At 45.4% G+C, this 22,867-nt stretch overlaps 1 protein-coding gene across 2 annotated transcripts; it reads left to right on the forward strand.

Moving 5' to 3' along the window:
* Positions 1–425: 425 nt before the first annotated feature.
* On the forward strand, positions 426–22,780 carry LOC115207268 (inositol hexakisphosphate kinase 1). 2 transcript variants are annotated; one of them, XR_003880972.1, is made up of 5 exons: positions 426–650; positions 6,024–6,205; positions 13,750–13,925; positions 18,300–20,004; positions 20,062–22,780. XR_003880972.1 is itself a non-coding variant. In XM_029774246.1 (4 exons), the coding sequence occupies exons 1-4, from the start codon at positions 448–450 to the stop codon at positions 18,987–18,989; spliced, it is 1,251 nt and encodes a 416-aa protein (XP_029630106.1). In that variant the 5' UTR covers positions 426–447; the 3' UTR covers positions 18,990–22,780. The 2 variants fall into 2 exon arrangements, 1 of the variants encoding a protein (XP_029630106.1); XM_029774246.1 differs by having other exon boundaries at positions 18,300–22,780.
* The last annotated feature ends 87 nt before the right edge of the window (positions 22,781–22,867 follow it).

The raw sequence follows: 22,867 nt of genomic DNA on the forward strand, positions 1-22,867 counted from the left end.
GTTTATCTCAAAGCTGTAGTGGGGGGGGAAAAAATTAATCGTCTTCCTGAGTTTTTTTTTTTTTTTTTTTTTCCTCTAGCGGAAGGTGTCTGACAGTACATTGTCACCTTGCACTGTGATGTCATTTATGGTATCCAATTGCTTTGAATTTGAATTAGTACATGGTAGACCCAGTGACATAGAATGGCTGGTACAATTGTGCTTTGTCTTTCTCTGATACCAACCCCCTCATACAACACTGAAACAAACACACACACACACCTTTTGAAATTACTCTGTTCCTCTTTCTCCCTCTCTCAGGGATGTGCTCTTCTTCCTGATTTAATCAGGAATTCTTGCCTTTTTCTGACATTTATCCTCCATTCATTTCTGAAACGGACCTTATCCCCTTGTCAAAATCCTGTTATTGTTGTGCTGATCATACCCCTGCTCTTTGCTCCTCTAGGCATGGTGTTGGTATGTTTCGAGGGAGACATAGACGGCTACATCAACCTGGTGGCGTACCCGTACGTGGAGAGTGAGGGCCTGGACCACGAGGACCTACCGGAGAGGGACCAACCCCGGAGGAAACACTCCCGACGGAGCCTCCACCGCTCCACCTCCGAGATTAAGGAGGAGAGGCTACCACACGAGAGTGACAGCACTGAAAAGTGAGTAGAGCAGTGGCGATAGGGAATGGTGTGTGTGTGTGTGTGTCTACCAGAGAGATAAAAGACGACCGCCCCGCACACCAGAGAAACAGTACTGAGAAATGAGTGAGAAGCCAGGGGATGGGTGGGTGGGTATGCTTATGTAATAATCAATAACTTATTAGCAAATCAAAGGCTTCGTAAACAACAGGTTTAGACTAACAATGAAGGGCTTCCCAAAAAAGATGAAGTAAGAAAGAGATGGCACAAGATAATACAAGATACAAGATAATACAAGATACAAGATAATACAAGATACAAGATAATACAAGATACAAGATATAAATACACTATGAGTAGCGATCACTTACTTACAATGCATTCAGATCCCTTCTCTTTTTCCACATCTTGTTACGTTACAGCCTTATTCTAAAATTGATTAAATTGTATTATTACCTCATCAATCTATACACAATACCCCATAATGACAAAGCAAAAAAACAGGTTTTTAGAAATGTTTGACAATGTATTAAAAATAACTACTTAAATATCATATTTAATTAAGTATTCAGACCCTTTACTCAGTACTTTGTTGAGGCACCTTTGGCAGCGATTACAGCCTCGAGTCTTCTTGGGTATGACGCTACAAGCTTGGCACACCTGTATTTGGGGAGTTTCTCCCATTCTTCTCTGTAGATCCTCTCAAGCTCTGTCAGATTGGACGGGGAACGTCACTGCACAGCTCTTTTCAGGTCGGGTTCAAGTCCGGGCTCTGGCTGGGCTACTCATGGACATTGAGAGACATGTCATGAAGCCATTCCAGCGTTGTCTTGGCTGTGTGCTTAGGGGTCGTTGTCCTGTTGGAAGGTGAACCTTCACCCCAGTCTGAGGTCCTGAGCGCTCTGAAGCTGGATTTCATCAAGGATCCCTCTGTATTTTGCTCTTGTTCATCTTTCCCTTAATCCTGACTAGTCTCCCAGTCCCTGCCACTGAAAAACATCCCCACAGGATGATGCTGCCATCATCCCCACAGTTATGGTCAGATTTGACGAATGGAGAGAAAGGGAGGGCCTTGTATTCGTCTCGGATTGTGGAGTAAAGGGGATCTAGAGTTGTGTTGCCTCTAGTTGCACAGGAGACCTGCTGGTAGAAATGAAGGAAAATGGATTTCAATTTCCCTGCATACCAGCCACGAGAAGCGCTGCCTCTGGGTGTTTGCTTATGTCTCTATACAGTTGGTTGAGTGTGGTCTTAGTGCCAGCATCGGTTTGTGGTGGTAAATGGACAACTGCAAAAAATATATAAATGAAAACTTTCTTGGTAAATGGTAAGAGTACTTGAACAGACATCAAAACTCCATTTTGTTTTATCAGAGATCTTTTTTTTTTTTTTTTTATACTGTAAAACTATTTGGTGGAATGTGCTTCGTGGCTTGTCCTGATTTATTTTATTTAAAACATGTTGTCTTGAGTGAGCACACCAGCTACCGTAAGACCTACAGAAATAAACACCCCAAAAAACAGTAGGACTGTGAGCATAAAAAAATGCCTCTGATGGGATACATTCCTTGCCAAATGACAACAGTTTTATTACAAATTCAAAATGTACTGGTTGATTTGAAGTAGGACAAATATGTTCCAACAACAAGCTGCAGTTTTGGAATAATTGCGTCCCTTCTATTTTCCGATTAGGCTTTTTCCACTTAGGCTATTTGAAATTGGTTAGCATAAACAATAACCCCCCTAAACATAGACAGGTTCCACACTGAAAATATAAAGCCAAAATAAACATTTGTTTGATAAAGACAGAGCTTATTTTCATCAGAATCATTACACCTAGGCCTACTCACCAAACAGATGCCCTGGATGTAATTCATCACCATGCAGTGTTTGTTCCATGTGGAATTGATAATCCATTTAGAATTAGTCTGTAGGCCTATATCAAAAATAAGACATATTTTGGTTTGTAACCCTGAAAAAATGGCAAACTAAGGCCCCGTTTGAAATCATCTCTGAGTATAACTGTTTCGGAATTGGGAGATGCGCATCACTTCAACTGGCAACGCTTTTAATGAGATATAAAATGGAGGTTAGTGATCATTACTGTTTTCAGTCATAGGAAATTATTATGTAGACATTATGTACCAAAAAAAGATCAGCATAAAAAAAAAAAACAATGGTGTTTTTCTGCCATTTAAATCCTTGAGCGGGCCGCCTAAGAGTTTTATCGGCTAGTTGACCTGTGGCGCCATGGCTGTTTTTGTTTTGGTGCCCTCTGTTGGCTAGTTGACCTGTGGTGCCCTGTGTCGCCCTGGCTGTTTTTGTTTTGGTGCCCTCTGTTGGCTAGTTGCCCTGTGGTGCCCTGGCTGTGTTTGTTTTGGTGCCCTCCGTTGGCTAGTTGACCTGTGTCGCCCTGGCTGTTTTTGTTTTGGTGCCCTCCGTTGGCTAGTTGCCCTGTGGTGCCCTGGCTGTGTTTGTTTTGGTGCCCTCCGTTGGCTAGTTGCCCTGTGGTGCCCTGTGGTGCCCTGGCTGTGTTTGTTTTGGTGCCCTCTGTTGGCTAGTTGCCCTGTGGTGCCCTGGCTGTGTTTGTTTTGGTGCCCTCCGTTGGCTAGTTGACCTGTGGTGCCCTGGCTGGGTTTGTTTTGGTGCCCTCCGTTGGCTAGTTGCCCTGTGGTGCCCTGGCTGTGTTTGTTTTGGTGCCCTCTGTTGGCTAGTTGCCCTGTGGTGCCCTGGCTGTGTTTGTTTTGGTGCCCTCTGTTGGCTAGTTGCCCTGTGGTGCCCTGGCTGTGTTTGTTTTGGTGCCCTCCGTTGGCTAGTTGCCCTGTGGTGCCCTGGCTGTGTTTGTTTTGGTGCCCTCTGTTGGCTAGTTGCCCTGTGGTGCCCTGGCTGTGTTTGTTTTGGTGCCCTCCGTTGGCTAGTTGCCCTGTGGTGCCCTGGCTGTGTTTGTTTTGGTGCCCTCCGTTGGCTAGTTGACCTGTGGTGCCCTGGCTGTGTTTGTTTTGGTGCCCTCCGTTGGCTAGTTGCCCTGTGGTGCCCTGGCTGTGTTTGTTTTGGTGCCCTCCGTTGGCTAGTTGCCCTGTGGTGCCCTGGCTGTGTTTGTTTTGGTGCCCTCCGTTGACTAGTTGCCCTGTGGTGCCCTGTGGTGCCCTGTGGTGCCCTGGCTGTTTTTGTTTTGGTGCCCTTGGTTAGTTAGTTGACCTTTAAAACAAGGGTTTCTGAGTAAACCCAGAAGGATTTAAAATGAAACTGTTTTGTATTAGTTGACCTTCCGTTGTGTCCTTTGTGTTGTCCCAGAGAGGATTTACTCCGCCGAGAATCAGTCCACGTGACATAAGCAGACCAAGTGGGGATTTTTTTTGTATGGAGGTCTATGAGAAAGTGTTGAATTACATGAGGCTTATTTGATCGAACAGAAGTGTCGTAATGTTTAGGCTGTTGCAAATGTACTGATATAAGTGGATGCACGTGGCATTCCGGCAACTTTGAGAAAACCGTCTTAGTTCTGCCTTTTGTTCAAATCAAATGTATTTATATAGCCCTTCTTAGATCAGCTGATATCTCAAAGTGCTGTACAGAAACCCAGCCTAAAACCCCAAACAGCAAGTAATGCAGGTGTAGAAGCACAGTGGCTAGGAAAAACTCCCTAGAAAGGCCAAAACCTAGGAAGAAACCTAGAGAGGAACCAGGCTATGAGGGGTGGCCAGTCCTCTTCTGGCTGTGCCAGATTATAACAGATTATAACAGAACATGACCAATATGTTCAAATGTTCATAAATGACCAGCATGGTGAAATAATAATAATCACAGTAGTTGTCGAGGGTGCAACAGGTCAGCACCTCAGGAGTAAATGTCAGTTGGCTTTTCATAGCCGATCATTGAGAGTATCTCTACCGCTCCTGCTGTCTCTAGAGAGTTGAAAACAGCAGGTCTGGGACAGGTAGTACATCCGGTGAACAGGTCAGGGTTCCATAGCCGCAGGCAGAACAGTTGAAACTGGAGCAGCAGCACGGCCAGGTGGACTGGGGACAGCAAGGAGTCATCAGGCCAGATAGTCCTGAGTTATAGTCCTAGGGCTCAGGTCCTCCGAGAGAGAGAAAGAGAGAATTGGAGAGAGCATACTTAAATTCACACAGGACTCCGGATAAGACAGGAGAAATACTCCAGATATAACAGACTGACCCTAGCCCCCCGACACATAAACTACTGCAGCATAAATTCTGGAGGCTGAGACAGGAGGGGCCAGGAGACACTATGACCCCATCCGATGATACCCCCGGACAGGGCCAAACAGGCAGGATATAACCCCACCCACTTTGCCAAAGCACAGCCCCCACACCACTAGAGGGATGTCTCCAACCACCAACTTACCATCCTGAGACAAGGCCGAGTATAGCCCACAAAGATCGGCACAACCCAAGGGCGGGCGCCAACCCAGACAGGAAGACCACGTCAGTGACTCAACCCACTCAAGTGACGCACCCCTCCTAGGGACGGCATGGAAGAGCACCAGTGAGCCCGTGACTCAGCCCCTGTAATAGGGTTAGAGGCAGAGAATCCCAGTGGAGAGAGGCGAACCGGCCAGGCAGAGACAGCAAGGGCGGTTCGTTGCTCCAGTGCCTTTCCGTTCACCTTCACACTCCTGGGCCAGACTACACTCAATCATAGGACCTACTGAAGAGATATGTCTTCAGTAAAGACTTAAAGGTTGATACCGAGTCTGCGTCTCTCACATGGGTAGGCAGACCATTCCATAACAATGGAACTCTATAGGAGAAAGCCCTGCCTCCAGCTGTTTGCTTAGAAATTCTAGGAACAATTAGGAGGCCCGCGTCTTGTGACCGTAGCGTACGTGTAGGTATGTACAGCAGGACCAAATCGGAAAGATAGGTAGGAGCAAGCCCATGTAATGCTTTGTAGGTTAGCAGTAAAACCTTGAAATCAGCCCTTGCCTTAACAGGAAGCCAGTGTAGGGAGGCTAGCACTGGAGTAATATGATCAAATTTTTTGGTTCTAGTCAGGATTCTAGCAGCCGTATTTAGCACTAACTGAAGTTTATTTAGTGCTTTATCCGGGTAGCCGGAAAGTAGAGCATTGCAGTAGTCTTCACACGCATATCTGCACTCTTATTGGCTAGAATGGTCCTTCCTGATCTCGCCTCTTCCCGCCTGCCTTTCATCTTTTAGGACATGTATTTCCATTGTTAGAGCAGTGACTCAACTATCTTGTCAATATATTAGATAGTCTTTGCTTGTCCTCTCCGTCCAGTCTCCTGCAGAGTCCTCGTCCGAAGTTCCAGATCCACAGTGACATGTTGTGGTGCTCTAGTTAACCTCTTAGTTAACCTCTTAGTTAACCTGTTTGTTAACCCTGTTGTCCTTGTGTCCTCTCCCTCCAGTCTCCAGGAACTGAAGAGTCCTCGTCTAGAGTTACAGATCTACAGTGATATCCCCTTCCAGATGCTGGATAATAACAGCGGCCTGGGCTCAGAGAAGATCAGCCACAACCCCTGGAGCCTCCGCTGCCACAGACAGCAGCTCAGCCGCATGAGATCAGAGTCCAAGGACAGGAAGCTCTACAGTATCCCTTTTCTCAGGTCGTATTTACCAACACAATAAGACAGAGTCAGGAGTACTGCTGGAAGCTCAGCAAAATCACATACTAGGAAAGTCCTAATGGGTGAATGTCAAAAACAGGATACACTATCAATCTATGATCACCATCGAACTTCATGATGAGGAGTCTGGTACTGACTGACTGACTGAGTTAACCAATGAGGGAAAACATTAGTCTTCCATGTACACAACCAGATAGATAGAAAAGGCTAAAAGGTAAATTAACAGAGGGGATGGTACTAACACGGGAGTTGATCAGGTTAAGTTAAACACTATCCATGATGAGGTGTCTGGGACAGACCTACTGTTTTCCTCATTGATTAGTTATTTCAGATCTCTATTCACACGTACCCTAACCAGATAGAGGGAAGGTGACCGGATCAACATAAACACTGTCTTCTTTACCCCCAGAAAGACATTGGTCAAGGTTAGTGTCGCGACACTGCTGTCATAACATTAACAACAGAGATCCCGGAATGCTCTCGTGCTCTGACCTGTCAGAATAGCCTGTGGGAAAAGAGGCAACGTTCCCGTCCCAAATGGAACCAGGGCGTATGTCGCACATCACTACTTCCCTGGAGAGGCATTTATTTATCATCAAAATGTGCTTTTTGGCAGAAATGCTCTCTTGAACATGTGAACTTTCATGTGCCTTAATAACAAACTTGTATTCCATCTGTAAATACTAATACAATTGTTAGATTACTAGCCTAGTTGGTTTAGCCATGGAAAAAGTCAGCAACCTTCCCCGCTAGCCATGATTGGCTGAGATAATGGATGGGCTGGACATGCTGGGAGATGAGTTTGGATTGGTCTGCCATATAGCATGTTTCTGTCTATAACGTGAGCTGCTCAGTATGTGTTGATAGTCCTTTCTAACCGCGCCATTTTTGAAAGATACAACGTTAGCCATCGAGAACTACAAAAGTTTTGCTACTTGTCTCAGCAACATTGATGCCCTGAATTGAGCAGGCGCTATCGACAAAGATCAGTTGGAAAAAAGTGATGGGCTACTTTCTGCACACGCAGAAAGTGGCTTGAAACAACACAGACCTACAAGACGGAGTTAAATGGTTCCAGTCTGCAGTGAAGCGTTCATCCGTGTATACGGTTAAGAGTTACATTTTCAGATAGAACATTTTCATTGCAAGTTAAAGTGTACTGTTTGCTAGCTAGTGAACGTTAGCTTGCTGGCTCGCTAGCTAATGTTATGTGTATGATCTGTGTAGTAATATTATTCACATCAGAAATCCATTTGCATTGCTAGTTATAACCTAACGTTAACATTGACACTATTGTCAAAGTAGTGCCAGGTTCTCCTCTTTACTGTCAAAGTAGTGCCAGGTTCTCTCCTTTACTGTCAAAGTAGTGCCAGGTTCTCCCCCTACTGTCAAAGTAGTGCCAGGTTCTCCCCCTACTGTCAAAGTAGTGCCAGGTTCTCCCCCTACTGTCAAAGTAGTGCCAGGTTCTCCCCCTACTGTCAAAGTAGTGCCAGGTTCTCCCCCTACTGTCAAAGTAGTGCAAGGTTCTCCCCCTACTGTCAAAGTAGTGCCAGGTTCTCTCCTTTACTGTCAAAGTAGTGCCAGGTTCTCCCCCTACTGTCAAAGTAGTGCAAGGTTCTCCCCCTACTGTCAAAGTAGTGCCAGGTTCTCTCCTTTACTGTCAAAGTAGTGCCAGGTTCTCCCCCTACTGTCAAAGTAGTGCCAGGTTCTCCCCCTACTGTCAAAGTAGTGCCAGGTTCTCCTCTTTACTGTCAAAGTAGTGCCAGGTTCTCTCCTTTACTGTCAAAGTAGTGCCAGGTTCTCCCCTTACTGTCAAAGTAGTGCCAGGTTCTCTCCTTTACTATCAAAGTAATGCCAGGTTCTCCCCCTACTGTCAAAGTAGTGCCAGGTTCTCCTCTTTACTGTCAAAGTAGTGCCAGGTTCTCCCCCTACTGTCAAAGTAGTGCCAGGTTCTCCCCCTACTGTCAAAGTAGTGCCAGGTTCTCCCCCTACTGTCAAAGTAGTGCCAGGTTCTCCCCCTACTGTCAAAGTAGTGCCAGGTTCTCCTCTTTACTGTCAAAGTAGTGCCAGGTTCTCTCCTTTACTGTCAAAGTAGTGCCAGGTTCTCCCCTTACTGTCAAAGTAGTGCCAGGTTCTCTCCTTTACTATCAAAGTAATGCCAGGTTCTCCCCCTACTGTCAAAGTAGTGCCAGGTTCTCCCCTTTACTGTCAAAGTAGTGCCAGGTTCTCTCCTTTACTGTCAAAGTAGTGCCAGGTTCTCCCCCTACTGTCAAAGTAGTGCCAGGTTCTCTCCCTACTGTCAAAGTAGTGCCAGGTTCTCCCCTACTGTCAAAGTAGTGCCAGGTTCTCCTCTTTACTGTCAAAGTAGTGCCAGGTTCTCCTCTTTACTGTCAAAGTAGTGCCAGGTTCTCCCCCTACTGTCAAAGTAGTGCCAGGTTCTCTCCTTTACTATCAAAGTAGTGCCAGGTTCTCCCCCTACTGTCAAAGTAGTGCAAGGTTCTCCCCCTACTGTCAAAGTAGTGCCAGGTTCTCTCCTTTACTGTCAAAGTAGTGCCAGGTTCTCCCCCTACTGTCAAAGTAGTGCCAGGTTCTCCCCCTACTGTCAAAGTAGTGCCAGGTTCTCCTCTTTACTGTCAAAGTAGTGCCAGGTTCTCCTCTTTACTGTCAAAGTAGTGCCAGGTTCTCTCCTTTACTATCAAAGTAGTGCCAGGTTCTCCTCTTTACTGTCAAAGTAGTGCCAGGTTCTCCTCTTTACTATCAAAGTAGTGCCAGGTTCTCCTCTTTACTGTCAAAGTAGTGCCAGGTTCTCCTCTTTACTGTCAAAGTAGTGCCAGGTTCTCTCCTTTACTGTCAAAGTAGTGCCAGGTTCTCCCCCTACTGTCAAAGTAGTGCCAGGTTCTCTCCTTTACTATCAAAGTAGTGCCAGGTTCTCTCCTTTACTATCAAAGTAGTGCCAGGTTCTCTCCTTTACTATCAAAGTAATGCCAGGTTCTCCCCCTACTGTCAAAGTAGTGCCAGGTTCTCCCCTTTACTGTCAAAGTAGTGCCAGGTTCTCTCCTTTACTGTCAAAGTAGTGCCAGGTTCTCCCCCTACTGTCAAAGTAGTGCCAGGTTCTCCCCCTACTGTCAAAGTAGTGCCAGGTTTTCCTCTTTACTGTCAAAGTAGTGCCAGGTTCTCCCCCTACTGTCAAAGTAGTGCCAGGTTCTCCCCCTACTGTCAAAGTAGTGCCAGGTTCTCCCCCTACTGTCAAAGTAGTGCCAGGTTCTCCCCCTACTGTCAAAGTAGTGCCAGGTTCTCTCCTTTACTGTCAAAGTAGTGCCAGGTTCTCCCCCTACTGTCAAAGTAGTGCCAGGTTCTCCCCCTACTGTCAAAGTAGTGCCAGGTTCTCCTCTTTACTGTCAAAGTAGTGCCAGGTTCTCCTCTTTACTGTCAAAGTAGTGCCAGGTTCTCTCCTTTACTGTCAAAGTAGTGCCAGGTTCTCCCCCTACTGTCAAAGTAGTGCCAGGTTCTCCCCCTACTGTCAAAGTAGTGCCAGGTTCTCCCCCTACTGTCAAAGTAGTGCCAGGTTCTCTCCTTTACTATCAAAGTAGTGCCAGGTTCTCTCCTTTACTATCAAAGTAGTGCCAGGTTCTCCCCCTACTGTCAAAGTAGTGCCAGGTTCTCCCCCTACTGTCAAAGTAGTGCCAGGTTCTCCCCCTACTGTCAAAGTAGTGCCAGGTTCTCCCCCTACTGTCAAAGTAGTGCCAGGTTCTCCCCCTACTGTCAAAGTAGTGCCAGGTTCTCCCCCTACTGTCAAAGTAGTGCCAGGTTCTCCCCCTACTGTCAAAGTAGTGCCAGGTTCTCCCCCTACTGTCAAAGTAGTGCCAGGTTCTGCCCCTACTGTCAAAGTAGTGCCAGGTTCTCCCCCTACTGTCAAAGTAGTGCCAGGTTCTCCCCCTACTGTCAAAGTAGTGCCAGGTTCTCCTCTTTACTGTCAAAGTAGTGCCAGGTTCTCCTCTTTACTGTCAAAGTAGTGCCAGGTTCTCTCCTTTACTATCAAAGTAGTGCCAGGTTCTCCTCTTTACTGTCAAAGTAGTGCCAGGTTCTCCTCTTTACTATCAAAGTAGTGCCAGGTTCTCCTCTTTACTGTCAAAGTAGTGCCAGGTTCTCCTCTTTACTGTCAAAGTAGTGCCAGGTTCTCTCCTTTACTGTCAAAGTAGTGCCAGGTTCTCCCCCTACTGTCAAAGTAGTGCCAGGTTCTCTCCTTTACTATCAAAGTAGTGCCAGGTTCTCTCCTTTACTATCAAAGTAGTGCCAGGTTCTCTCCTTTACTATCAAAGTAATGCCAGGTTCTCCCCCTACTGTCAAAGTAGTGCCAGGTTCTCCCCTTTACTGTCAAAGTAGTGCCAGGTTCTCTCCTTTACTGTCAAAGTAGTGCCAGGTTCTCCCCCTACTGTCAAAGTAGTGCCAGGTTCTCCCCCTACTGTCAAAGTAGTGCCAGGTTTTCCTCTTTACTGTCAAAGTAGTGCCAGGTTCTCCCCCTACTGTCAAAGTAGTGCCAGGTTCTCCCCCTACTGTCAAAGTAGTGCCAGGTTCTCCCCCTACTGTCAAAGTAGTGCCAGGTTCTCCCCCTACTGTCAAAGTAGTGCCAGGTTCTCTCCTTTACTGTCAAAGTAGTGCCAGGTTCTCCCCCTACTGTCAAAGTAGTGCCAGGTTCTCCCCCTACTGTCAAAGTAGTGCCAGGTTCTCCTCTTTACTGTCAAAGTAGTGCCAGGTTCTCCTCTTTACTGTCAAAGTAGTGCCAGGTTCTCTCCTTTACTGTCAAAGTAGTGCCAGGTTCTCCCCCTACTGTCAAAGTAGTGCCAGGTTCTCCCCCTACTGTCAAAGTAGTGCCAGGTTCTCCCCCTACTGTCAAAGTAGTGCCAGGTTCTCCCCCTACTGTCAAAGTAGTGCCAGGTTCTCCCCCTACTGTCAAAGTAGTGCCAGGTTCTGCCCCTACTGTCAAAGTAGTGCCAGGTTCTCTCCCGACCGTATCAAGACAGACCACAGGAACCAAATATTATTAGAAGAAATGTTGTACTGCACATTCTCAGTGTTGGGAATGGGATGTCCTCCACTTATGTGTCTGGTCAAAAATAGTGCACTGTAGGGAATAGGGTGCTATTTTGGACACAGCCTTGGTCTCTGTCTCCGGTGGACCTAGGTGTGGTTGGTTGAGGCTTTAGTTGAAGTTCACTGTGTCCCATCTCTCTACTCTATCCCAAATGGCACCCATTTTCCCTATGGGCCCTGGTCAAAAGTAGTGCACCCTATTCCCTATAGGCCCTGGTCAAAAGTAGTGCACTATGAAATAGGGTGCCATTTCTGACACAGACTCTGTTTTTTTTTTTTTTACTTTGTTTAAAGAAAGAAGAGGAGCAGGCGACCGGATTCGTTGCAATAAAAACCTTTTTCTTCTTTGTTTGAAATGCTTAGTAGACATAAGCCCTGGAGGACCCCCCTCCCCGTCCCCCATGTTAAATGAAAACACTGTCCCTCAGTCTGACACGTACTGCTGCAACGCAAAGTAGAAACTACAGACGTCAAGGGCAGATTAGAATTTCCACTGTGCTCACACATTCCTGCTCAGCGTTCTGCCCAGTGAGAGGAAAAGAGACATTTTACTGTGACTTGACTCCTGCACTCGGGTTCAAAGCTAACATCCTCAAAGGGATCGTTTAAAAAAAATTATAATTTTATCTTCAATTCACATAATATAACTTAAAAGTATGCATTAAAAATGTCTGTAGTAGAATATACTTGGGAAAAATAGAATGTAGACAAACAATGCACTTCTATAGCTTCCAAAATCAATACCAAAAAAAAAAATGGCTGCGCAGTGTCTTCTAAACAGCGCCCCCTGTCAGTCATCTAGGGTTTATACACATCATTGGTCTCACCACGCCATCTGTTTTGTAGATCCAGCTGTATGTCCCAATCCAGAATGACCTATAGAATTACCACTAAACATAGGCCTGTTGTTCAGAGAATGCTGGAAGGTTCTGGACCAGTACAAATTGGATTGAACAGAAGGAGATCAGAAGGAGTTTTATAGGGGTTTGGCTGCACATCTGTGATATAAGAGAAGATAAACAGCAGCTGGGAGGGTTTTATAATGACTGTATAGCATTACGATGGCTGGGTGATATCCACTGTGGTATTGAGATGGCTGGGTGTTATCCACTGTAGCATTAAGATGGCTGGGTGTTATCCACTGTAGCATTAAGATGGCTGGGTGTTATCCACTGTGGTATTGAGATGGCTGGGTGTTATCCACTGTGGTATTGAGATGGCTGGGTGTTATCCACTGTGGTATTGAGATGGCTGGGTGTTATCCACTGTGGTATTGAGATGGCTGGGTGTTATCCACTGTGGCATTACGATGGCTGGTTGTTATCCACTGTGGTATTGAGATGGCTGGGTGTTATCCACTGTGGTATTAAGATGGCTGGGTGTTATCCACTGTAGCATTAAGATGGCTGGGTGATATCCACTGTGGTATTGAGATGGCTGGGTGTTATCCACTGTGGTATTGAGATGGAAGAGTGTTATCCACTGTGGTATTAAGATGGCTGGGTGTTATCCACTGTGGTATTGAGATGGCTGGGTGTTATCCACTGTGGTATTGAGATGGAAGAGTGTTATCCACTGTGGTATTAAGATGGCTGGGTGTTATCCACTGTGGTATTGAGATGGCTGGGTGTTATCCACTGTAGTACTGAGATGGCTGGGTGTTATCCACTGTGGTATTGAGATGGAAGAGTGTTATCCACTGTGGTATTAAGATGGCTGGGTGTTATCCACTGTGGTATTGAGATGGCTGGGTGTTATCCACTCTGCTATTAAGATGGCTGGGTGTTATCCACTGTGGTATTACTATCCTCTACACATCTACAGCTTGCGGAATTAGTTGTTGGTCTTCAAAGTACATATTCAAAGTTCCAAGCAACTTGACACTCAGAGGGGGAGTCCAGCCAGAGGGGGAGTCCAGCCAGAGGGGGAGTCCAGCGAGAGGGGGCTGGAAAGGGGGAGTCCAGCCAGAGGATGGTGTTGATCTATAATTTGGCTGTACTCCACTCCCTCCCATATGTCCTCTCCACTCTATACGTGTGATTTATTTGCCTCCTGTTGTGTACAGCTAAATAGTACTGGCAATACTTGACTTAGTTGTGTGTAGATAGTCTGTAGATGCGTACACTATTTCTACAAAGTGTTTGAGTCAGTAAGCTCTGAACCCAGGAAGATACGATGTAATAGACAAACCATCAGAACAAGAGGAAATGCCCTGTTGGACCGAGGGTGACAGTGATTTGAAGAAGCAGGCAGGACTACCTCATAACGTGAGTCCAACTCACCGAGGAGACTGCATGCCTTTGACCTCCTCCCTGAATGAATGAGTGGAGCAGCAATATTACTTTGACTGGTTAGCTAATTCCTTGTTCCCCAAGTGAGAGAGCGTGGTTCTCCTTGACCTCTGATCCCCTCCTAGAGTTCCTGCTCCTGGAGAACGTGGTCCATCACTTCAGCTACCCGTGCATCCTGGACCTGAAGATGGGCACGCGGCAGCACGGGGACGATGCCTCGGAGGAGAAGGCAGCCAGGCAGATGAAGAAGTGTGAACAGAGCACCTCCGCCACTCTGGGGGTGCGAGTCTGTGGAATGCAGGTGAGGGTTGTCCTACTTCTTGTTTGTTTACCATTTGTTAATATTGATGTTTTTCCACTAAAGGCTTTCAGACAGCTGAAGCAAACACCCACATTGTCTTCAGGAAATTGACCTTCTGTTAAACTTTATTTCACATGGAAGTCTCATTGAGGTTAGGAGACCTCTTATGCAAGGGATACCAAGCCAAGAAGACCTGTCAAGGAACAATTATGCTCCCTAACGTTAAATGGATACATTATGCTTAGAATATCTACCCTCAATTCTATAGTAGCAGTATTTCTAATATCTTTCTTGATTTGTCTATTCTGGAGCTTGATGGATTGATTGGAGAAGGATGCTGAGGGAGTATGATTGTATCTAGATACAGTAGCTCCGACTGCGCCATAGATTCTGAGGTTGTATCTAGATACAGTAGCTCCGACTACGCCATAGATTCTGAGGTTGTATCTAGACACAGTAGCTCCGACTACGCCGTAGATTCTGAGGTTGTATCTAGATACAGTAGCTCCGACTACGCCGTAGATTCTGAGGTTGTCTTGTCTCTAGACACAGTAGCTCCGACTACGCCGTAGATTCTGAGGTTGTATCTAGATACAGTAGCTCCGACTACGCCGTAGATTCTGAGGTTGTCTTGTCTCTAGACACAGTAGCTCCGACTACGCCGTAGATTCTGAAGTTGTATCTAGACACAGTAGCTCAGACTACGCCGTAGATTCTGAGGTTGTCTCTAGATACAGTAGCTCCGACTACGCCATAGATTCTGAGGTTGTCTTGTCTCTAGATACAGTAGCTCCGACTACGCCATAGATTCTGAGGTTGTATCTAGACACAGTAGCTCCGACTACGCCATAGATTCTGAGGTTGTCTTGTCTCTAGACACAGTAGCTCCGACTACGCTATAGATTCTGAGGTTGTATCTAGATACAGTAGCTCCGACTACGCCATAGATTCTGAGGTTGTATCTAGACACAGTAGCTCCGACTACGCCATAGATTCTGAGGTTGTCTTGTCTCTAGATACAGTAGCTCGGACTACGCCATAGATTCTGAGGTTGTATCTAGATACAGTAGCTCCGACTACGCCATAGATTCTGAGGTTGTATCTAGACACAGTAGCTCCGACTACGCCATAGATTCTGAGGTTGTATCTAGACACAGTAGCTCCGACTACGCCATAGATTCTGAGGTTGTCTTGTCTCTAGATACAGTAGCTCCGACTACGCCATAGATTCTGAGGTTGTCTTGTCTCTAGATACAGTAGCTCCGACTACGCCATAGATTCTGAGGTTGTCTCTAGATACAGTAGCTCCGACTACGCCATAGATTCTGAGGTTGTATCTAGACACAGTAGCTCCGACTACGCCAGAGATTCTGAGGTTGTCTTGTCTCTAGATACAGTAGCTCCGACTACGCCATAGATTCTGAGGTTGTCTCTAGATACAGTAGCTCCGACTACGCCATAGATTCTGAGGTTGTATCTAGACACAGTAGCTCCGACTACGCCATAGATTCTGAGGTTGTCTTGTCTCTAGACACAGTAGCTCCGACTACGCCATAGATTCTGAGGTTGTATCTAGACACAGTAGCTCCGACTACGCCATAGATTCTGAGGTCGTCTTGTCTCTAGACACAGTAGCTCCGACTACGCCATAGATTCTTTACTATATTTCTCCTAACACCGAGGCTCAGACAAAAACCCCACAGCAGTAACCAGAGCAGGACAGAAGGTGAGGATAGTGAATGTCCTATCAACTGGGATGGAATAGATGCTTTATTATCCATTCGATTGGAACTGAAATTAATCTTTAGCCTTTATCCCAGCACTCACTCACACACACACACACACACACACACACACACACGTTTAGAAGCAAAACATGAATTACAGAGGGACGGATGGTGTGACTGACTGTCTGTTTGCAATGTAGAGCCTATAACAGCAGCACGGACGGGACAGACAGTGGCCACAGCATTTATCCTCCATCCAGCTTCAAAAGGCCTTCTCTCCTCCATTTACACTGTGATAAATCATTGATGACTCATCCACATTCTCACCTCTTTTATTTCCTCTCTCTGCTGTGTGTCTGTTTTAATGGTAGAGGTCTAACCTCTCTCTGCTGTGTGTCTGTTTTAATGGTAGAGGTCTAACCTCTCTCTGCTGTCTCTCTGTCTGTTTTAATGGTAGAGGTCTAACCTCTCTCTGTCTGTTTTAATGGTAGAGGTCTAACCTCTTTCTGCTGTCTCTCTGTCTGTTTTAATGGTAGAGGTCTAACCTCTCTCTGCTGTCTCTCTGTCTGTTTTAATGGTAGAGGTCTAACCTCTCTCTGTCTGTCTGTTTTAATGGTAGAGGTCTAACCTCTCTCTGCTGTCTCTCTGTCTGTTTTAATGGTAGAGGTCTAACCTCTCTCTGCTGTCTCTCTGTCTGTTTTAATGGTAGAGGTCTAACCTCTCTCTGCTGTCTCTCTGTCTGTTTTAATGGTAGAGGTCTAACCTCTCTCTGTCTGTCTGTTTTAATGGTAGAGGTCTAACCTCTCTCTGCTGTCTCTCTGTCTGTTTTAATGGTAGAGGTCTAACCTCTCTCTGCTGTCTCTCTGTCTGTTTTAATGGTAGAGGTCTAACCTCTCTCTGTCTGTCTGTTTTAATGGTAGAGGTCTAACCTCTCTCTGCTGTCTCTCTGTCTGTTTTAATGGTAGAGGTCTAACCTCTGCTGTCTGTCTGTTTTAATGGTAGAGGTCTAACCTCTCTCTCTCTCTCTCTCTCTCTCTCTCTGTCTGTTTTAATGGTAGAGGTCTAACCTCTCTCTGCTGTCTGTCTGTCTGTTTTAATGGTAGAGGTCTAACCTCTGCTGTCTGTCTGTTTTAATGGTAGAGGTCTAACCTCTCTCTCTCTCTCTCTCTCTCTGTCTGTTTTAATGGTAGAGGTCTAACCTCTCTCTGCTGTCTGTCTGTTTTAATGGTAGAGGTCTAACCTCTGCTGTCTGTCTGTTTTAATGGTAGAGGTCTAACCTCTCTCTCTCTCTCTCTCTCTCTCTCTCTCTCTCTCTGTCTGTTTTAATGGTAGAGGTCTAACCTCTCTCTGCTGTCTGTCTGTCTGTCTGTTTTAATGGTAGAGGTCTAACCTCTCTCTGTCTGTTTTAATGGTAGAGGTCTAACCTCTCTCTGCTGTCTGTCTGTCTGTTTTAATGGTAGAGGTCTAACCTCTCTGCTGTCTGTCTGTTTTAATGGTAGAGGTCTAACCTCTCTCTCTCTCTCGCTCTGTCTGTTTTAATGGTAGAGGTCTAACAGCCTCAGTGCGCTGTGAACACTGAGGCTGTTCCTGCTTTAAGTTACAGTTTTACTGTGAACACTGAGGCTGTACCTGCTTTAAGTTACAGTTCTAACAGTGGCCAAGTAGACTACTGTGGCTATTTGATCATAATGTAGGCCTACCAGAGTGGTCTACCATCAAAAACAATGAAGAAAATGCATCCCATAACATTTTAACATGGAAATAGCTGTTCTATCATTCAGACTACAGTAGCAGCCAATGTGGGTGTTCAATGTAGGACCTACATTCCATGAGACTATTGAAAAAACGTGCAGGGCTTGACAATAACCTGTTGATCCACTTGTCCTTCAGACAAGGAGGTGACTGGAAATGTTGTTGGATGCAAGAAACCCCGTTACAAAATAAAATGCATTATTATTGCCATACTATTATGACAGAGAATTAGACAAATGATGCTACCCTCTGCCTATTAGCTACTTACCTTATTCAAGCCTGTCTCAAAATACAACACTGCCCCTTTAAGACAAAATAAAGCTCTTTACCTGACTCGCTTTTCATAGAAATGCACATGTTTTGTGCTCTTGTAGGAAGCAATCACTCCCATTGCTGACTACATTATTTATAACTGGGCTAATAATTCACTAACTAGCAAAGGATATGAATAAAATGTGCACACATGGCTACATGCGGCTCTCACTTTGATCTCAAAACAAGCTCATCTAATCACGACCGCTCATGCTGTAAACACAGTCCAGTTCAAAGTAAATGGCACAGATCCATATATGACAATGGTCAATTTGCATATAGGCCTACTGCAGCTCTGATTGGTTAGCTGCACCGGTCTGAAGTAGTGTATGGGCCAGAGTCGTGCCTGTTAATGAAATATAATCCTACTCCGATGCGTTCTGCCCTAAACAACCTCTTGCATAGTTTGTTTTGCTTTGACATGTTGTATTGAAAGTGGATAATATTGCATTGATTCGATCACAATTCCCACAGTAAAGGGAAACGTTGATAGTGATAACTAACTAACATTGGTCCAGATGTAATCTATGTGGTTCTATGGTCCACGTATAACCTCTGTTCTCTCTGTGGTTCTATGGTCCAGGTGTACCAGATGGGTACGGGCCACTATCTGTGCAGGAACAAGTACTACGGCCGCAGCTTGTCCATCGAGGGCTTCCGCCACGCCCTCCACCAATACCTGCACAACGGGGCGTCGCTCAGGAAGGACCTGTTTGAGCCCATGCTGTGTAAACTACGCAGCCTGAAGGCCGTTCTGGAGAGACAGACCACCTACCGCTTCTACTCATCCTCCCTGCTCATCATCTACGAGGGGAAGGAGCCTGACGTGGCTCACGTCTGGCAGAAAGCACCACGGCTTGTACCACAGCCAGCCGCTGAGATGCCCTCAGAGAAGGAGGAGGTGGTGCTGATCAACCCAGGAGTAGGAATGGGTGTCCAGGGACCGGGGTTACTATTGGGGCTCCAAACGGTCCAGAGAACGACCGAAGAACCTCTCCATCTCCCACAGTCTTTCCTACCACCACCACACTGCCCCACCAACCCTCCACAGCCACAGCAGCCTCCCTCGGACCCTCACGGTCCCCCTCGTCCTCCACCCCGTCCCTCCAGCCCGAGCATCAGTGTGGACGTCCGCATGATAGACTTTGCCCACAGCACCTTCAAAGGTTTCCGTGACGACCAGACGGTGCACGACGGGCCGGACCGAGGATACGTGTTTGGATTGGAGAGCCTCATCAAGATCCTGGAGGGCATAAGGGAAGATAACCTGTAGCGGTATTACCTGGGACTGACGCGTTGGATGTGTCTCAAATGGTATCCCCTATTCCCTATATAGTGCACTACTTTTGACCAGGGCTCACAGGACTCTTTGACCAAGGCCCACATGGCTCGGGTCAAAATAAGTGCACTGTGTAGGGAATAGGGTGCCATTTGGGACGTTACCGATGGCCATCCTTCAGGAGACGAGAACCTGTAGCTGTAACCTGACACATCTTCATCCTGTGTCTTTAGATCTCTCCACCCTCCTCATCCTCCTCCTCCTCCTCTCCCAAAGTGCTACTACCCTATCCTTGATGATTATATTTGGAGAAAGAAAAAAAAGCTCAGAATGAATATGAAACAAGAAGAACCTTGAGTGATGGAGTGGAAGGCTACTGTTTGACTGTAAAGGTTAAAGGTCATGACCGTAGGCTGTAAAGGTCACTCTCCTCTCTGACTGTTGTGCTCCTTCTAAGGTAGACTCGTGAGAAACGTACAGAGAGCATCTATAGTCCTGTTATACCCTCTCTGCTAAGGTAGACTCATGAGAAACGAAACGTACAGAGAGCATCTACAGTCCTGTTATATCCTCCTCCTGGACAGAGATGGCTGCCATTCCTCTGAAGGAAAACAGAGGGTCTGTTTGCCTTGTGGGTTTGTCGCCGCCAAGTGGCCAGCTGAAGTATTGCAGGGTTTGGTTTGAAAGTAAAGCAGCTACTGCTCAGGGAAGGTCGAGGGTCTTTTCTTTGTCCCAAATGTCAACCTATTCCCTTTATAGTGCGCTACTTTGGACCAGGGCCAATAGGGAAACCCATAAGGCTTTGGTCTAAAGTAGTGAACTATATAGGGAATAGTGCCATTTTAGCCTGTCTCCGGTGTGGGACTGGTACAGGGAAGAGAGATCCGTCTATCTGTGTGTGTTGAGGGTTGGTGGGGACAGTGGGTGGGTTGGGTTAGGGTGGGGTCTTGGGGAAAGTCCCTTACAGCAGTATTCCTATCAGGGCTGAAAAAGAGCAGCTTTCTAACAGGTTGCTGTGAGTGATGAGAGCTTTACTGTAAAACAAAGAAGAGCAGCTTTCTTACAGGTTGCTGTGAGTGATGAGAGCTTTACTGTAAAACAAAGAAGAGCAGCTTTCTTACAGGTTGCTGTGAGTGATGAGAGCTTTACTGTAAAACAAAGAAGAGCAGCTTTCTTACAGGTTGCTGTGAGTGATGAGAGCTTTACTGTAAAACAAAGAAGGGAGCAGCTTTCTTACAGGCTGCTGTTAGAGAGGAGAGCTTTACTGTAAAACAAAGAAGAGCAGCTTTCTTACAGGTTGCTGTGAGTGATGAGAGCTTTATTGTAAAACAAAGAAGGGAGCAGCTTTCTTACAGGCTGCTGTTAGAGAGGAGAGCTTTACTGTAAAACAAAGAAAGGAGCAGCTTTCTTACAGGCTGCTGTTAGAGAGGAGAGCTTTACTGTAAAACAAAGAAAGGAGCAGCTTTCTTACAGGCTGCTGTGAGTGATGAGAGCTTTACTGTAAAACAAAGAAGAGCAGCTTTCTTACAGGCTGCTGTTAGAGAGGAGAGCTTTACTGTAAAACAAAGAAAGGAGCAGCTTTCTTACAGGCTGCTGTGAGTGATGAGAGCTTTACTGTAAAACAAAGAAGGGAGCTAAAGGGTTAATACTTGGCTCTGCCTCTGGATAAAATAAGTTTAAAAATAAATACAACCCATGTGTGGCTGAAATAGCACCCTATTCCCTATCTAGTGCACTACTTTTGACCAGAGCCCTATGGGTTTCCCTATGCCCTATGGGACCTGGTCATAAGTAGTGACCTACATGGGGAATAGGGTGCAATTAAGGGACGTAACCTTCAGGCTGAAATACCACACAGCTCTGTCTGTCTGTCTGTCTGTCTGTCTGTCTGTCTGTCTGTCTGTCTGTCTGTCTGTCTGTCTGTCTGTCTGTCTGTCTGTCTGTCTGTCTGTCTGTACACTGTCATCTAATTTAGAAACAGATCAGTTATATATTGTTGCTTTTTATACTCATCTCTCTCATTCAGTTCCAAAATAGTAACCGACCGTTTCATTTAAAGTTCTAGAATATTATTATTTAAATATATTTTCTTCCTGATCTTGGTCAGCCCCTCCCTCTACCAGTGTCCCAGCCCAGGTATGCTATTGGGACTCATCCTTACAACTTTGATTTTATGATCTTGAAAATATCAAATATCTCTTTCCTTTTTTTTTTCTTTTTTTTTTTTGCACTGTAGAAAGTGTATTGAAAGCATCAAAGCATGATTATAATTTGTTTTGTAATTATTATTATTTTTTTTTATAGTACTTATTTTCTTCCGTGGGCGTTTAAGTCACGTCAAGGGGCGGACTACTCGCCAGACCTGGGTTCAAATCATTTCAGATACTTTACGCAGCGCTTGATTGAGCTTGCCTGGCAAAATTAAACAAAATAGAATAGTCACAAAACTGTAAATCCTGCCCGTGATCTGGAACACCAGGCAGACTGAAGTAAACACTCAAAAGCATTTAAAAGATTTTGAAGAGGTATTTGAACTCAGGTCTGCTACTCTCTCACCACCGATACACAGTGAACCCTTGTCCTCCATTTTAGCACATGTAGCAGGAAAGTTAGTAGAGACTGTCCACTCTTCCTCCACCACTCTCTCTCTCTTCCTCTTCTGTGTCCTCCCTTTGTCCCCCAGCCTACTCACTCACAGTGGAGTGAGAGGCAGTCATTTGTTTAGGATGTCTCTCTGTGTAGATTGGTTGTAGAATGTTGCACTGTAGCCATAAATCATAACAGTTCATGTGGATCATTTTTTTACCCTCTGCTCTAGCAGGATGCAGGTCTGGTCTTTTTTCTGTTGAATATCACTGACAGGTGTGTACATTTCTGGTAACTTTCCCCAAATGTGTAAAGAACAGGAAGGCCCTCGCACTGTTGATGCTCCCACAGCTTTATTGACAACGTTTCAATCCGACACAGTGTACAGGCCTTTTAAAAAAAAATAAAAAATTAGCCCAGCAACAACGTTTTTAAGGATGTGCGTACGACCACAAACTTTTCTATAAACTTTCCCGAGAAACCCCAGTTGGAAGGTTCCCAGAATCAGGATGACGTAAGCAGGAAATCCGGAATCCTCCTATCAATAGTTCTGGAAAACCTTTTTTGGGGAAGTTTTTGGGGAAGTTACCAGCACTTTGCAACCCTACTTTGACTAAAAGCACTACTGTGCTATAATATTTTATCTTTAAGTCTATCTATGCTCTAATTCTACACAAGCACATGAACTGACTTTTTGATGTGGCCAGAATTGTAAAAGCACTAATATTACTACTGCAGTTAGATTAGCTCAACAAAACAAAACTGTTGAATGACTGACTAAGGTTTAGAGATCTATCTACTACATTCTATTCTGATTCTAGAACCAATTCTATCTACTACATTCTATTCTGATTCTAGAACCAATTCTATTGGGTTCTATTTGTGCTCCCTTGTTTCTGGATATTGACATTTATGGAGAAAATTGTCTCCAGAAAAAAGTCGTCACTCTCTTCCACAACTGTTTAAAAAGTTGCGTTGTCGTCTGATGACAACCAGAGTTCCAAACTCATTCTTATTTATTGAATACCTTTTTTCTTCATACTCTTATTAATATGGAACGATATGATAATGGCATTTCCACCTGTGGTGAAGGAAGACCTTTCTATCAGTCTACTTGGCAGGGCTTTGTAATGTGTTATTGTCCAGAAATACATTGTTCTGGTTAATTAACCCAGAGAAATGCTTTGGAGGAATAAAAAGAAGGAAGGGAAAAAATACATGTATTTTCAAAGCAGCTTACTAGACATATATTACCATCTTCTAAAAAAAAACTGAAAAATGGTTAT

Source organism: Salmo trutta, chromosome 14 (genome assembly GCF_901001165.1).
Source record: "Salmo trutta chromosome 14, fSalTru1.1, whole genome shotgun sequence".
Classification (NCBI taxonomy): domain Eukaryota; kingdom Metazoa; phylum Chordata; class Actinopteri; order Salmoniformes; family Salmonidae; genus Salmo; species Salmo trutta.

Coding starts and splice junctions, on each gene's coding strand:
- LOC115207268 (XM_029774246.1), top strand. CDS start 448: ATGGTGTTGGTATGTTTCGAGGGAGACATAGACGGCTACATCAACCTG. Junction 651..6,023: donor GAGAGTGACAGCACTGAAAA/GTGAGTAGAGCA, acceptor CTCTCCCTCCAG/TCTCCAGGAACTGAAGAGTC. Junction 6,206..13,749: donor CAAGGACAGGAAGCTCTACA/GTATCCCTTTTC, acceptor ATCCCCTCCTAG/AGTTCCTGCTCCTGGAGAAC.